At 41.4% G+C, this 17,272-nt stretch overlaps 1 protein-coding gene across 4 annotated transcripts in view; it reads right to left on the bottom strand.

Annotated features, from left to right (window-relative positions):
* Positions 1 to 14,480: 14,480 nt before the first annotated feature.
* LOC129718614 (Ca(2+)/calmodulin-responsive adenylate cyclase) overlaps positions 14,481 to 17,272 on the bottom strand; it is a 122,044-nt gene continuing 119,252 nt past the window's right edge. For all 4 annotated transcript variants that reach the window (XM_055669547.1, XM_055669550.1, XM_055669551.1 and 1 more), the window contains one exon: positions 14,481 to 17,218. In XM_055669547.1, coding sequence (XP_055525522.1) covers positions 16,797 to 17,218 — 422 coding nt within the window. In that variant the 3' untranslated portion in view covers positions 14,481 to 16,796. The remainder of the gene's footprint in view (positions 17,219 to 17,272) is intronic.

Raw genomic sequence — 17,272 nt, 5'->3', positions numbered from 1 at the left:
AATGTACGGGGAAAATGCCTGAAAAATTGCTGTTAAAATACATAACATTATCAGTTATTTGTACATTTGTATATTTTACTCTTGCATCATTTTTACCCCCTGCATATCATTTCTTGTAATACTATACCCCTTGCCCCTATGTAATAATAAGTATTGTTCAAAATAACTCCCTCCCAAGCAATTACGTAACGCTTTAAGACTTGCCCCCTCCAAATTTTCAATTTTCACGGTTATGTAACTGTTTTAACCCCCCCCCCCCCCTCTTCTAAGTAACAATAAGTAACACAGACTCAAACCCCAAAGCTTCGCCTTATGAAATTTTTAAATCAAATCCGAAGTTGCTTTTTTTGTAATGTCAAATGTGAACTTTGCTGTGAGCCTTATATTTCATTGCGGTTTTAATTTTTAAAATAATTTTTGATCTTTTTGGCAGTGTTAACATATGAGTTTTCTAAGAAATGAACCATTAATCATTTTAAAAGAATCTTGTAAAAAGTTTAAGATTCAAGACAATTTTAAGATATTTTTGATACAACTCTAAAAGTAGTTTAAGTAGTCTTTATGTAAAACTATCTCTTTATGCAAAACTATCTCGAAACTATTTGAGATAATTTTCAGACAATTTTGCAAGAATTCTTTGACAATTTTCAGATAAATTTGAAATACAAGATAATTTTAAGACAATTCTAAGGCGACATCCATGAATTACGTAACGCAAAAAACTCAATTTTTGGAATCCCACCCCTCATGTAACGAAACGTAACGCCAACACCTAACCCCCATAAAAGTTACGTAACGCTGTAGAATAATTTGCTTAATGAAAATGCTCGTTTTTTGGAGAGTCTTTCCAGAGATTTTTTGTTACGTAACGCTGATCTTACCTCTCTCCCTCCCCTATGTAACAAATCGTAACGCTTAGTGATATCCCCACCCCCCCTATGAGCGTTATGTAATTTATGGATGCCGCCTAAGACAATAAAAAAAAAATGAGACAATTTTGGAACTTTTTTAATACAGTTTCAGAAAGAATTCTATATCTTTATTTTCCTTTACTTACCAATCAGACGAAGACCAGTGTAGCTTTTGCTGTATCCATTGTACTCGATCCATGGCTGCTCATCGCCACTCTTGCAGACTGCGTAGTCTGCAGAGATCTCCTTCCACTTGGTCGATCCACCGTGCACGTCGCGCGCCACGACGCTGTGTTCCTATTAGGCCACGACGCCGTGTTTCTATTAGATTATTATTATATCCAGAACCATTTTGACCTGGTTTTCGCTCGACATGCTTTGCCCACTGTAAAAAAAAAGCAAAAGCAAAGCCTTGGTGCTACATTCCGATTCGGAACTCGACCTTCTGTTTATTTATACACTGACTCCGCAGCCAACTGTTTGATGTACAGGACAATTGCGGGGCTAGCGCTACGATCCTACTGACACTAACAGTCTCTCCCAAGACGTGACTCGAACCTACGCCAGTCGTCGTAGGCCAGCATTGTACCTCGAGACCATCTGGCTTTGCCCACTGTACCCTTCCAATTTTAGTCGTATGGACTTTAGTGGGCTCCTCCAGCAACTGATACAACTCGTGGTTCATTCGCCATCTCCATGTTCCATCTTCCATGTGCACTCCACCGGAGATCGTACGCAACACCTTCCGTCCGTTAGAAACCACTAAGGGCACGCTGGTCCTCCACGAGCAAGATCCATGTTTCGTGGCCGTAGAGGACTCCCGGTCTAATAAGTGTTTTGTAGATGGTCACTTTGTGGAGCGACGAATTTTGTTCGATCGAAGCGTTTTCCGCAGTCCAAATAAAACGCGATTTTCGTCCACAATTCGTCTTTTAATCTCTCTGCAAGTGTTATTGTAGGCGGTCACTAGTGAGCCCAAATACACAAACTCATCTACCACCTCGATTTCGTCACCTTAATTTAGAATCCGTGATGGGAGGCTAACAGAGTCCTCCGAGCCTCTACTTCTCATGTATTTTGTCTTCGACGTGTTTATGACTAGTCCGACCCGACTGGACTCTGCGTTGAGTCTGCTGTACGTTACTGCCAACGTCTCAAAGTTGCGTGCCATAATGTCAATGTCATCAATGAAGCCAAGTAACTGGCCGGAATTCCTGAAGATCGTACCACTCGTGCGACGTGTCTATCTCCCCTCTTCTAATAACACCTTCCATTTCAATGTTAAAAAGCAGACATGAAAGCCCATTACCCTGCAGCAATCCTCTTCCAGATTCGAACACATCACCATATCTATCGTTGCTCAGACCAATCGCGTAATTTTATCCGGGGACCCGTGCTCATGCATAATCGGCCAGAGCTGATCTCGTTTGGTTGCGTCATACGCCGCTCTGAAGGCAATGAATGGGCGGTGCGTAGTTACGTTGTATTTGCGGCATTTATGTAGTACTTGCCGCAGTGCAAAGATCTGATCCGTGGCGTGGTGACGCGGACCACCATGAACCCCACCTGGTATTGTCCCACGATTTCCTATGCGATAAGTGATAGGCGGCGGCATAGAAATAAGAATATAGTGTAGGCAGCGCTTATGTTAAGACCTGAATGACCCCTCAGGTTAAAGGCTCTATAATAAAAATCAATCAATCAAAAGTAGGCAGCGCTTAGCAGTGTGGTTACACGGTAGTTGTAACAATCAAGCTTGTCGTCTTTTTTGTAGATGGGACACACGGTTCCTTCCATCCATTCCTCCGGTAACATCCTCCCAGATCCTGATAATCACTTAGTGCAGCGCTCTAGCCAGTGCTTCACCACCGTGTTTTAGAAGCTCCCTTGGCAACTGATCACTGCAAGCGGTTCCTCTGGATTTCCTCCTCAATCTCCTGGAGGCTTGGGGCCAGGAGCCGGTCGTTCCTGATGTATTCCTAAATTGATTGTTGTGCCACCTCAGTCTGCTGTAACAACGCCGTTAAGATGCTCGTCCCAGTACTGTTTCCAACTTTCGATCATCTCACACCCGATCGTCAGGACATTTTCTCCCAGGTCGCGGCAAATATCGGCTTGTGACAGTTTCTCGTAGAACTTACGGGTATCGCCAACGCAGTATAGGTGTTCCATCGCTTCACTTCGTTTCTCCTGTTGGCGCTTTTTCCTTCGAAAGATCATGTAATGCCTATTCCGCGGACGTTTATATCGTTCCACATTCGCTCTCATAAGGTGCTGCAGCATTTCCGCCCGTTCTACATTCTTCTCCTCTCCTAACTGTTTACATTTGCCGTTGAACCAGTCGTTAGTGCCGCTATAACCGTGCTTCCGTTGACCGTTGCATTCGATACGGCGTGAAGGCTTTCCGACCCAACCAACGGTCTATACATTGCCTCTCGTCCTACCTGAGCATTCATGTCACCGATGACAATTTTAACGGCCAGCTGCGCATAGAACACTTGTAGAGCAACATGTCAAAAGGATCTATCTGCTTTGATCGATTTTTTGATCGATCGGTTTCTTTCAACCGCCACGGCTTATTAAACACGTTTCATGATATGTCCTTTACACCATTTGATAGCGGAGAATCTAATCTAGCTTTTTAAATAAAAACCACGTTGGGAATAGTTACTTTAGCTGAACTGTTAAACAAATGAAAAGCCAATCAAGAAAATCGATGAAAGTAGATAGACCCTTTTGACATGTTGCTCTACACTTCTCCTTTCTCGTCGTCGGGTCTCGCCTCGTGTGGACAGGGCAAGTTGATGATGCTGTTGTTGAAGAAACGGTCATTAGCCTTTGTTTACACATCCTAGAATTAATCGGGTACCACCCGATCACAGTACTACAAAACCGGTTCCCGGCTTGTTGGTAGTGCCGCAGCTCTGGTGTCAGCTCTGTTTAGAGTCCCACGCTGGCACCAGGACGCTGATCAGTCGCTCCTAACATGGAGATCAGACGCTGTTTTGAGCCGCACCATCTTGGTGAACAGACGCTCGGATTGTTCCTTCTCATTTAGCTATTGTCGGATGACAACATTGCTTAGGCTACACCAACCAATTGTGTCCATGTTTCGGCTAGGAGTTAGCAACTTGTGAGAGCTGAAGCTAAATTTTATTAAAAAAAAACTGTTTATCTTTTTTTACTTGCACTTTCAAGGAGACAGGTCGACCCACTATCAAATTTAGAATACGTCTTCACGTCGCTTGGGCTAGTGTTCTCCAATCACCACCAACACCGGCTGATCGCGCGTCCTCATCCTGTCTGTTTTACTATTTTGAACAGGGTTTGCCACCTTCAAAATTATTTGACAACTTTACCAGTTTTGCAACTTCAAACAGTTCCAACATGACGAACGCGAAACTTCTGGTAGTACTTTTCTTTTGATGTAGGACTACGTCTTTGTTTTCTATACTAGATTACATTTTGTGAAATTGAAAATGAAACTGGCAAATGTTGCGTCAGATTTCAAACGATTATAGCAAGCGAACGACTCAATGCATCTTAGTCATTTATATGTCAGTGGATAGATGAAATGTGTAACAATTGTTTTATATAATGTTTAACATTGTTGTTTTACTGCTTAATGGTGAAAAAAGGTGAAAAGTTCCAAGGTCAAGCTTTCCCATACATTTCCCGAGAACGGATAACAATAACATGGACGGAATAAATTCCACTGCCTACATATTTTGATTCAACAAAGTGTTTTGTTCCGTTTGTCTTTCTCTAAGCTGCGTGGCAACGCCCTAATGGCAAAAATCTACGCTGAACTCGATACAAAAGACTGCGTGTAGAAAATTCAGCTTAAGTCTAGTTTCTCACAATAGCGATTGGAGTATAGCTGTTAGAGGTACGCTATGAGAAACGAGAGCTGCATACGAGTCATCTTCCAGGCACTGTGGAACATGTTACCTTTATAATGCATACGGCAGCAACAGTTACCATCGTACGTTGCAGAATATTTAGCTGGCACAGCTACTGGAGGGCACAGCGGAGAGCAAACTTTATTATGCGCGGTCAAGCAAAATATTCAGTGCTACCGATGGTGCGACCATCAGCGTTCTGTAGCACGAATTTCTAACTGAAGATTATGGAACCGGTTCTTTTTAGAACTATAGATGCTTGAGATAAGAGTTATGAGAATTTTCGCAACTACTACTAGTGTAAATTTTTTATGTATTCATGCATCGTTAGTTTTACAATAACGACCACCAAATATAAGCGGTAGTGTTGCCTATGAACAGTTTATCGCAGCATCTATACCTATAAAAATGCAGTCCGGTCTGTCTGTCTGTCTGTCTCATCCATATAGGCTCGGAAACTACTGAACCTATCGACGTGAATATTTGAATGTACGAGTTCTAGGGGCCGAGGAAGGTTTTTATGATGATTCGAGACCCCTCCCTATTCTGTAAGGGTGGGGTCCCATACAAATGAAACACAAATTTCTGCTTATCTCAAAAACTAACCAAGCAAATGAAACCAAATTTGGCATGTGGATGTTTTTAAGAGTATCAAATATGTCCATATTGGTTCGACACCCCTCCCTCTTCTGAAAGGGAGGGGTTCCATACAATGAAACACAAATTTCTGCACATCTCGCGAACTAACCAAGTAAATAGAACTAAATTTGGTAGCTGGATGTTTCTAGGGGTAACAAATATATCCATAATGGCTTGACACCCCTCCCTCTTCTATAAGGGAGGGTTTTCATACAAATGAAACACGAATTTCGCACAGCTCGAAAAACAATCAACCAAATACAACCAAATTTGGTATGTGAATGTTTTTAGAGGTAACAAATATGTCCATAATGGTTTCACCCCCCCCCCCCTTCTGTGAGGGAGGGGTTCCATAAAAATGAAACAAAAATTTCTGCTTATTTCGGAACTAACCAGCTAAATGGAAACAAATTTGGCAGGTCGATGTTTTTAGGGGTAACAAATATATCCATAATAGTTCGACACCCCTCCCTCTTCTATAAGGGAGGGGTCCCATACAAATGAAACTCAAATTTCGCACAGCTCGAGAATCAATCAAGCAAATATAATTAAATTTGGCAAGTGAATGTTTTCAGGTGTAACAAACATGTCCATAATGTTTCGACACCCTTCCTTCTACTGGCATATCTCCAAATACCATTTCGAAATCTAAGATGGCGACTTCCGGTTTCTGAAAAACAACGGCAATTGACCAAATACCACCCAATATGGGTATTCCCAGAATTGTTATGACGCACTGAAGCCACAAATCAACCTCAGACAACATTTTGAATTGTAAGGTGGCGACTTCCGGTGTCTGGAAAAAAAGCCGAAAATGACTAAATACCATCCAATATGAGCGTTTCTTTAACCAGAATGACGCACAGAGGCCTGAGATTGTTCTCAAATGCCATTTCGAAATCCAAGATGGCGACTTCCGGTTTCCGAAAAATAGCGGCATATGACCAAATACCACCCAATATGTGTATCACCGGAACTAGAATGATGCAAGGAGCTAAACATTGACCTCAGACACCAGTTTGAATTGTAAAATGGCAACTTCTGGGAAACAGCCGAAAATAACCGAATACTACTACATATGGATATTTCCGTAATCGAAATGATGTATAGAAGCCAAGCATTGACCCTGGACACCATTTTGAATTCGAAGATGACCACTTTCAGTTTCCAAAAAACAACGAAAATTACTGAAATGCATTCAATATATTTCCGGAATAGGGGTGATGTACAAAAGCCAAAAGTCGAGGATTTTGTCATTCCGATAAAACCAATCATTTCAAATGATATAAACAAATCGCAAGGAATCAATGAATTTGAAATGTTTAAAATTATTAAATTGAACACTAAAATAGGCGAGACGAAGTTTGCCGGGTCAGCTAGTATAATATATACGTCACCATTTCATACAACCCCTAGGGCTGTATACCTTGTAGTATTATTGTATTTTTTTTATTTTTTCTATACTTTCGACATTGTTAAGTTTTAGGCTCATAGATGCTTTTTTAAGTTTTGTGGGTTTAGATTTTTTTCTTTCAATTAAGTTTAACTTTTCATTTTGAATCAACGTAATCCTTCATAGAATTAGATTTGATTTTTCTGTTATCGAACAATTTTACTCAATTTGTTCAATATGGTCAGGATCGGATTTAGACCTAAAACGGCCTAGGGGCCTAGTACCTCGCGGGGCCCTATAGCTGTTAAAATTTCGATGAAGAAATATGTCGTACAAAAATATCAAAAGTTTAAAGAAGGTTTTAGAAGGATTGTGGAGGTTTTTTTAAAACTTCAGTTATTTCAAAGTGTCGCGAAATTTTTTGGCCATGGCTCTCCTGGAGACCACTCCCTTCCTCCTCAAATCCGGAAATCCGGCTAGGAATATAGTTCAAACCTTGATAAATCTTCAGTTCTAACTAAAGTAGAGTGGAACCAAACGGCTGGGCACGTGAGATCCTATTGTGGTCATCCACCTCTGTTCAGCAACTCCTATCCCAATCTCCACGGGAGAATGTGAATTCCGGGCAGTAGATCCTATTGTGGACACCTCATATAAGTACCACATCTACTACAGTAGTAGCATAAAACCAGAAAGAGGAGTCGGTTTCATGCTAATTGGGAAACAGATGAAGCGTGTCATTAGATGGAGGTCGATCAGTGACCGTATATGCGTGTTGAGGATTAAAGGCAAATTCTTCAATTACAGCCTAATCAATGTGTACGCACCGACTGAAACTCGATGACGAGAAGGAGGAGTTCTATGATCTCCTCGAAAAGACTTACAATAAATGCCTAGAACATGACATCAAAATCTTTTTCGGAGATGCAAATGTGCAGGTACCACAATTGGTAGAGAAAGCTTCCACCCTACTACGAACGATAATGGCCTGAGGCTTATCAATTTTGCTGTAGCCAGAGATAAATCTATCTATAGCACTTATTTTACACGCCGGAATATTCTAAAGCACGCCTATATAAACCCAAATGGGGTGGCCTGCTATCAGATCGATCATGTTCTGTTCGATGGCCGGCACTTCTCAAACGTTACAGACATAAGATCGTTCAGAGGACCAAACGTTGACTCGGATCACTATTTTGTGGTATCTAAAATCCGCACCAGATTGTCCAACATATTAGAATCAAGGACAACGCGAAAGATACGGTTAAACGTCCAGGTTATCAACTGGAGGAGTGCTGCAGAGTACTCATAGAAAGTTAGTGAGCGGATCGATGAGCAAATCGGAGGGCACCTAAACGAACAGTGGAGGCATATCCATAGCACGATCAGCACCACAGCACGAAAAGTGTTGGGTACAGCTGCGAGAACCACGCACGAGTGGTTTGACACTGAGTGCCACCGAACGACGGATGAGAAGAACCGCGCCAGATTTCACATGTTGGTTACGGCTATGACATTACAGAGCGTATCTTGTCTGAGGCGAAGGGCTGCTTATCCATGCACGACGCGAGAAGCTTCTACAAAAAAGATTAACGGAATCAAGAACCGAAACGTGTCTGCCCCTGTCATGTGTAACGATAGGAAGGGGGACCTGATTACCGATTACAGAGGGTTAGAAGATGGAAACAACATCTCAGTGTGCTGTTAAATGGTGAGGAAGACAGAGATGTCGAAAGAAGCACGATTAACATTGAGAATGATGGACAACCTGTGGATCCAGATGAAGAATGCAGTGCAAGAGCTGAAGAACTGAAAGGCAGCTGAGAAGGACGGCATTCCCGCCGAGCTTTTCAAAACCGGGAGCGAACATCTGTATCGTGTCATTCAACGGATCATACTAAAAGTGTGGACTGATGAAGAACTGCCCTCAGACTGGTTGGAGGGTCTCATGTTATGTCCTATCTACAAAAAAGGCCACAGCCTGGACTGTAGTAACTTTCGGAGCATAACTCTTCTCGATGCTGTGTACAAATTACTTTCCCGCATCCTGTTTCATCGATTGAGACCGTTGCAGAAAACCTTTGTTGGCGTATACAAATGTGGTTTACGAGGGGGACGCTACACCACGGATCAAATATTTATCTTGCGACAAATCATACAAAAATCGCGACTTGCAGACTCACCATCTGTTCATAGATTTCATGGCAGCGTACGACTCAGTTAGGAGAAATGAGTTATAGCAGAGCATGGTTTGCCAACAAAACTAGCTAGACTGCTTCGTGCCACCCTTGACGGTTCTACATCAAGGGTCAGAAAAGCCGGTGAGATGTCGGACGTTTTCGTGACGTTAGATGGTTTCAAGCATGGTGACGAACTGATACATTTATTGTTACGGATCGCCTCGGAAGGTGCTATACGGAGGGATGGCGTGCAGAGAAGCGGCATCATCATGACGAAGTCTCACATGCTCCTAGGTTTTATATATCTTGATATAATCAATGTCTTGATGTTCGCAGCTAAATATTCGAATTTTCTTATCACTACACTACAGCGATGCAGAAAGATAAAACTGAAACATTGGTAGGTATGACATAGTACTTTTCTTAGCAACGGTAGTGTAAATTAGCCCTGACACAAGTACACGGTGACAAGAAAGTCCGGTCACACTTTTTTGGGGTCGCCTGTAGCCTAAACGTTGCAATTCTCTGGTGCCATCTACAGTACTGGACAAAAATAAGTACGCACCCACTATCCTAATGTTGAACTCCCTGTATCTTTTTAATATAAGGTAAATGAACTCGATGAATTCGGATAAGTTGAAGTATTTCTAATATACTAACGATTGGTATAATAATTTTGTCAAAGAATGGCATATTAAATTCACAATTCAGCATAATTGTAATAAAGCTCTATTTTCGCTTGGTCAAAATAAAGTACGCATTCTTTATATCATCATCAGTTTACTATTTCTCAGCTCAGATAACTTAAGATTCCTATTGCTGCAGAGAAACGTCGAAGCAATGTGTTTGATTATTTGTTTATCATTATTAGTGCGCGGTACAATCGGATGAGATGGGGAAAAAGCAAATTTCCGTAGATATTCGTAAACTTATAGTTAACAACCGTCAGGAAGGTCTTTCTTATAGAGAAATTGCTCGAAAATACGATTTAAGTGAAGCAGGAGCACGAAAAATATGCAAAAAGCATGGAGAACTGGGAAGCGTAGCCGATCGGACCGGTAGAGGAAGGAAGCGGAAAACTACAACTAGCGATGATCGCAGAATTGCTCGAGAAGTGGCAAAAAATCCTTTCGCTACCAGCCGAGTGATTCGTGAAAATGCTGATTTAAATATCTCTGAACGAACTGTGCGCAGAAGACTACAGGAAATGGGTTATAAGAGTGGATTTGCCCAACGACGACCTTTGATTCGAAAGGGTAACAGATTTGTTTACTTCGTATTCAGCATACATTTTTGGCTGAGTTTGATTTCTGCAGGATCAAACGCCTCAAATTCGCTCAAAAATACATCGACAAGCCGATAGAGTTCTGGAAACAGGTTATATGGAGCAATGAAAGTAAATTTGAACTCTTTGGCCACAAACAACGAGCACGAGTTTGGACGAAACCTGGTGAGAAACTTGCCGATAAAATATTCAGAAGACGGTCAAGCACGGAGGTGGCAGTATCATGGTGTGAGGGTGCTTTGCTTGGTCGGGTGTTGGTAATATTGAGAAAATTGATGGCATAATGACGGCAGACTATTACATCAGCATTTTAAAGAGAAATCTTACAGAGTCGGCGCGAAAGGTTGGCTTAGAGAAGAAGTTCACTTTTCAACAAGACAATGATCCTAAGCATAAAAAGCAAAGCAAAGCCTTGGTGCTACATTCCGATTCGGAACATGACCTTCTGTTTACTATACACAGACTTTGCAGCCAACTGTTGAGTTTACAGGACAATTGCGGGGCTAGCGCTACGATCCTACTGACACTAACAGTCTCTCCCGAGCCGAGACTCGAACCTACGACAACTGGCTTGTTGGGCCAGCATCGTACCTCGAGACCAGCTGGGGAGGATCCTAAGCATACCGCCCACAAACCCACTGCGTATTTCCGTGCTTCACGTATCAAGCTATTGGAATGGCTATCACAAAGCCCGGACTTAAATCCGATAGAAAATTTGTGGTCGATTTTGGATCAAAATGTCGACAAGGGAGATGTCACCAACCGCGACAAACTGTTTGAAGCTTTGGAAAAAGCTTGGACAAATATCGACTCCCAACATATTAAAAACCTCGTTGAAAGTATGCCTCGACGCCTGCAATCCGTGATTGAAGCTAAGAGGGGGCCAAACTAAACACTAAAATAAAGAAAAATCAGTTTGAACGTTGAATCATTATAATGCGTACTTTATTTTGTCCACAAGAAAAATGACAATTTCCAAATATAAGCTCTTTTATGTTTATATGTCGTTCTCATGTCGCTTTATCTAACATTTTTCGAATGTACACCTCCAGTACTGTCTTTTGTTAGAACACTTTGGTTATCCATCTGCCATAGATTCTGCCTAAATCAAGAAAGTTTGAACATATCACAGGTGCGTACTTTTTTTTGTCTAGTACTGTATATGTCAAATGAAGAGGTTAACTTTGCTGCCCAAAGTGACAAAGTTTCGTTTCTGTGCAGTTTGTTTGCATTGAGTTGTGAGCCATGGCAGAGTTAAGAGCAGCTGTTATCGCTGAATATGTGAAAGGGTACACACCCGGACACATATTCAAACACCTAAAACCGCTCGGAATCAACCGGAAATTCGTGTACCGGACCATAAATCGGTACCTAGAGACCGTAGGCACCGAGGACAAGGCACGATCTGGACGACTAAGGTCTGTGAGAACTCCAAGGCTGAAAAAGATTCTACAAGACCGGATTCGCCGGAATCCCGCCCAATCTGCACGGAAGCTGGCCAGAAACCTTAAAATGAACCGAGAATCAATCCGCCTGCTTCTGCGCAAGGATTTAAAACTTACACCGTACAAAAAACAGGTGGTTCATGGGGTTACTAAAGCTACAAAGGACAAGAGGTACCAACGGTCGCGGGAGTTGCTCGGTTGGCGCGCAGATGACGAGATTATTTTTTCGGACGAGAAGCTGTTCGTTTTGGAGCAAACAGTCAATCGCCAAAATGATCGAGTTTGGAGTGTGAGCCTCCAACAAACTCCTGCGGACAAGCTGAACGATTTCCGGTTCCAAAATAAGACATCAGTGATGGTTTGGGGAGCCATTTGCAAGAGAGGTAAACTGCCTCTAATTTCTATCGATAAAGAGGTCAAAATCAACGCAGCGTACTACCTGGACACAGTTTTGAATAAAAATGTTCTGCCTTAAGCTAAACTATTGTTTGAAGACGATTGCTACTGCTTCCAGCAAGATGGCGCCCCATCCCACACCGCAAAGGTTGTTTAGGCGTGGGGTGAGGAAAACTTGACCGATTTCATTTCGAAGAATGAATGGCCTCCGTCGTCTCCGGATCTGAATCCACTGGATTATTTCGTGTGGGGATACATGATGTCGAAGCTGAACGACTATAAAATAACAAATTTGGAGCAATTCAAGCGAGTTATCACGAAAATCTGGGACGAGATGCCGATGGAGCACGTGCGCGCCGCTTGCGACGACTTTCCGAGACGTCTGAAGCTGATTCGATCAGAGAAAGATGGTGTAATTCCGAGATATCGTCTGTGAAGTATCTTTATGAGTTACTGAATAAAGCTATGAAAGCCAGATTCAGATTTTCTTCTTATTCTTTGAAATATTGAGATTTTCCTGTGTGACCGGACTTTTTTGTCATATGCAATTGTCAATTTATGTGTGAAAACAAAAGCAAAAATATTTCCCTCCTTCACTTTCGCAAGTGAAAACCAAACCAATATCAACAGAGTCGTCAGGGCCAATGAAATCATAGCAGTTTTACACATGTACCAGTACAACTATGATACCATTGCCACAAAGGGATGACATCATGCTATCTCTTTCTAATGTGAGAGTGAAGAGTTATTCCCGCAACAATTTCAAGTTAAATGTAATTTTTGCTGAACTTTTTTCATATCTGTCAGGCGAATCGCGGACCGTTGAGATGTTGGGTACGCAGCAAATATTTGATTTATTTATTCACTGGTCTTCGATAGTATCGTACAGACAGTCCTTAATATTAGCTTATTCTAGATTTGAAAGTAGTCCTATTCACATCGAAGTCATAATAATCAGATACAACATTAAATACACGACAACACATATCAATTGGATTGTTCTGGCCAAACAAAGTGCGATGCATAGGAAGTCTGAAGAAAACCGTTCGTCTGGTGGTTCGATATGGCACATTAAATTGAATTCGTTCTAGCAGTTCCGGACTATCAACATTGTTTCCGAGAAGGTCAAAGATGAACAAGCGTTGTAGTAGACTTCTCCTGTTAGTCAGAGTTGGCAGCTGGATAAGAGCACATCGATGTTCGTAAGGTGGCAAACGGATAGAATCTTCCCAAGGCAGCATTCTCAGGGCGTACCGAACGAAATTACGCTGGATTCGTTCAATCCGGTTGATTTGAACAGCATGATAGGGTGACCAAACGAGTACTCCGTATTCAAGTATACTGTCTACTAGCGCACAGTGGGACTTCAGGCAATAAACATCATTAAACTGCTGCGTATTTCGTTTTATGAAGCCTAGTACAGCATAGACTTTAGCGGTAGTAACTACAATGTGCTGAGCAAAACAAAGTTTGCTGCCCAGAAGAATACCCAAATCTTTCACGGAATTTACTCGAGTCTGTCTCCATCTTATACTCGAACAGAGCGGTTTGCCTGTTTCTGCAGAATGAGATAACATGACACTTCTGCACAATAACTTCCATACCATTCAGCGTACACCAATTCAGCAGCGCATCAATATCGGATTGAATGGTACAGCAGTCAACTGTGGACGATACTACACGATAAAATTTCAAATCATCGGCGAACATATACTTTGGAGATTTGATAGTTGCGCACAAATCGTTCATAAAAAGAATAAATAATAGAGGGCCCAAAGGGCTTCCTTGGGGCAGAGAACTAGTGCCGCCTAGACTAACGAATGCATTGCGATTGGTGAGATACGACAATATCCACCGTGTTAGCCACGTAGGAAACCCCATTTTTTGTAGCTTCGTAACTATTTGAAGATGCGGTACTCTATCAAATGCCTTGGAAAAGTCAACATATACGACATCGATTTGCTGGCACTTCTCGAGCGCTATGTGCTTCGCAGCACATCACTTAACGAAAAGTTGAAAAGCGGCATGTTCAAGTCGAATAGCGGCAAACTGCCAAAAACTGTCCAAAAACTTCATCTCCGAGGTCGGCAAGGTACAGGTTCCTACAAGTCAAAGTGCTTAGAATTCAAAATCATATTATTCTCGAAGATTTTTTGTTACGACATCTCTTATTTCAGTTGCGCAATAGTGCAGGACCCAATACAACTTTGTTTAAAGGTTCGTTCTTTCCTCTCTATTTCCTTGCTGATCCATAATTAGCGTGTTTCTCATTCCATCATCCTATACCGAGCAGTAGTGTCATCTGGATTCGAAAACTCGACTTAATATGTACTGGTTTTTTAAGTATTTATTAAAGCAACCCCCATCGGCCGAAAATGATACCGACCGACAGTTTACCGGTTGCTCTGAGAATAAATTCCATAAGACTATATTTTTTTCTTCCTTCCGACAGGTTTTCGTTCGACTTGCTTGGTACATTGCGTTCTGTTTTTTGTTTGTTTGTTTGAAATTCCTGGGTTTGCATTTTGTTTTAATGTTTTTGCTTCAATATCCATCGGTTTCATAACAGCAGCATTGGAAATTCAAGTTTCTTTTTCGCGAAATTTCGTACTGAAAATAAAAGGAGGGCTAGCAATTGACTTGATTTTTGCATTCTTTTTTTTGTGATCGGAATTTTCCACTGATTTTTCTCTGAGCAATTTTTGTTGTCATGATGAGTCGGGAAATATGATGTTTTTTTCTTTCCTGCTTTGTTAGGAATAAATGACACTCGCAAAGCAGTGCTTTGCTTGCACTTTTTTTCTTTATAAAAGTATCTTTTTTGTGTTTGGTATAAATTATTTATAGTTTAATAACCAAAACTATACTCCTAAGTTCCTATTTTTAATAGAGAAAAAACAGATAGCTTTCAGAAAGCAGCACATGGCCTGGTTTCTTTATTTTAAGTAGAGCAAAATTGGCTACAATATGATTTTTTATTCCAGCGTGCCAAGAAGAGGTGGGATTGCGAGTGATTTTGATAGTTTTACACCATGTTTGAACATAAAAAAGTAAACGATTATCGCACATCCTTCCTTAATTATGTACAGAGATTTACAGTGGATAGATTCGCAAAATAGGTGAGAGCGATATACTTGATTTGTACAACTAGAATAGAAACACCTACAAATGTCTATATATATATATGTAGCAAAACAACTAATATGTAATAAAGTTTCTACCGGTTCAGTGTTATTTTTCTCAACAAAAGGCATTTACGGTGCCCAGGCTATGAAACGGTTATCCACAGTAGTAGTGGTTTTTTGTTTGTTTGCTTTTTTTTAAATAATTACAATACAATTACGTTGTAAGCGGATGCGTTTTGATTATACTGTGTGTCTCCTCTTTTCCCATCAATTGTTTAAGTCTTTTCCTCGTTCAACATGAAGCATCGTCGGTTCTTTCGCCGAATATCCTAACACAAATTAATCTCGTTCCAAATGGGAAGTCTAGTTTAGTTGGTTTTGCGAGATGGAAATCCAGACTTATGAAATCAAATCCTGTCCTGCAGTCATCGCTGTATTTCTTTGCAGATTTATCACATGGTATACGGTTGCGCTTTCTTAACCTTTGATCGAAGATGACCGGTTCATTCGAAGATGCCTGGTCATTCTGTGTATGTAAATCTTGGAGAGGAAAGCGGCTCGCATCCCGCTAAAAATATGGGGACATTGCTTTTTTCGGCCATCTGTTGAACTTTTCTATAGTAAACCCTTATTTGTAGATTCTGCTTCTGGAGATTTCGCGCGAACTCGTTCAGTTGGCAAAATCCATTTTTTTTGCACTATGCATCTTACGTTTCACATGGTTGGAAAACTAATCAAATTTGTAAAAGATGTGTATTTTTAGTCATTTACTAGAAAAAAAAGATCAAAATGGTCGTTTTTTTGAAGCGGGCCATGAAACTGTTGTCGATCTGTGTAATAAAACTTACGATGCAACAACACAAGCGCTTAGTGGCACCGCTAACAACTTATCACTTTTGAAACCAAAATTCTTCAACTTTTATCGCATATTGGAGTACTACCTTAGAATTCGTCAAATATGGTTTGGTGCATTTTTACTGTAAAGTGAGGATTTCATCATATAACGCAGGTTCTCTTTCCTAAAAGAACTAAACAATTAGATTCTCGAGAATAAATACCGATTGCTTTTGCTTTTTAGAACATGAATTTGCCCAATATTATGAGATATTATCTCACACCAAATAACTAAGATTTTTTCTCCGTGAGAAACCACGTCCGATACCGTACCAGAATAGGATTAAAAAACATCTGTACTTGCATCTGGATATCCCAAAAAATTTACCCATCTAATAATCCTACAAATGCAATATCCTATTATGCGTCTAACACAAGCAATAAGAAAAATGCCACTGTTTTTTTTTTTTGTTTGTTTTCGTCGTTTCAACTTTCAGATCACTATTATTAATAAGTTATATATTACATGATAATTACCTTTGTTTTTCTTTTCTTCATCAAATCGCAGCAAAAAGCCAAAAAACTATCTAGCCTTACACGTAGTGTGTTGCATCATGTTTGTTAGTGTGCTCCGCTTGCATACATGTCAGAGTGCCCCCTAACTAAGTCTCGCCTTTCGTCTCGTCTTACCCCGTTGAGGAACTGATCGGCGGGGTTGATCCGTGCGCGGGTGGCACAGCAGCCGGTGTTGACGTCGCGGTCGTCGCGGTCGTCGTTGCCGGTGGTGTTGTTGTACTGCTGGAGCCACCCGCCGCTGCCGCCCCCGGGCTCGGTCCAAACTTACTACTAATCTTGTGCGACACGCTCACGATGGCCATCTCGTGCTTCGAGTCCAAATCACAGTCATACAGCCCACTCAGGGAGTCCAGGCTCAGCAGTCGGCTACTGGCACGGGAAGAAATCGAAGTGTCATCCACGTCCGGTGCATTGTACAGGGAGTTGACGTCCGACAGAGCACCCTCGGCGTCCGTTAGCCCGGCTTCGTTTAGTAACGAGATGTTTTCCAAACCGGGCTCATCAGTTATATAACCGGTGCTTTCGGCTCCACCTATAAAAACTCCAATGATTTCTCAAAATTTCGATAGATGTTTTGAAGCACAGC

Source organism: Wyeomyia smithii, chromosome 1 (assembly GCF_029784165.1).
Source record: "Wyeomyia smithii strain HCP4-BCI-WySm-NY-G18 chromosome 1, ASM2978416v1, whole genome shotgun sequence".
Classification (NCBI taxonomy): Eukaryota; Metazoa; Arthropoda; class Insecta; order Diptera; family Culicidae; genus Wyeomyia; species Wyeomyia smithii.
The sequence above is the reverse complement of the archived record's forward strand: the minus strand, read 5'-3'. Positions and strand labels throughout refer to the sequence as shown.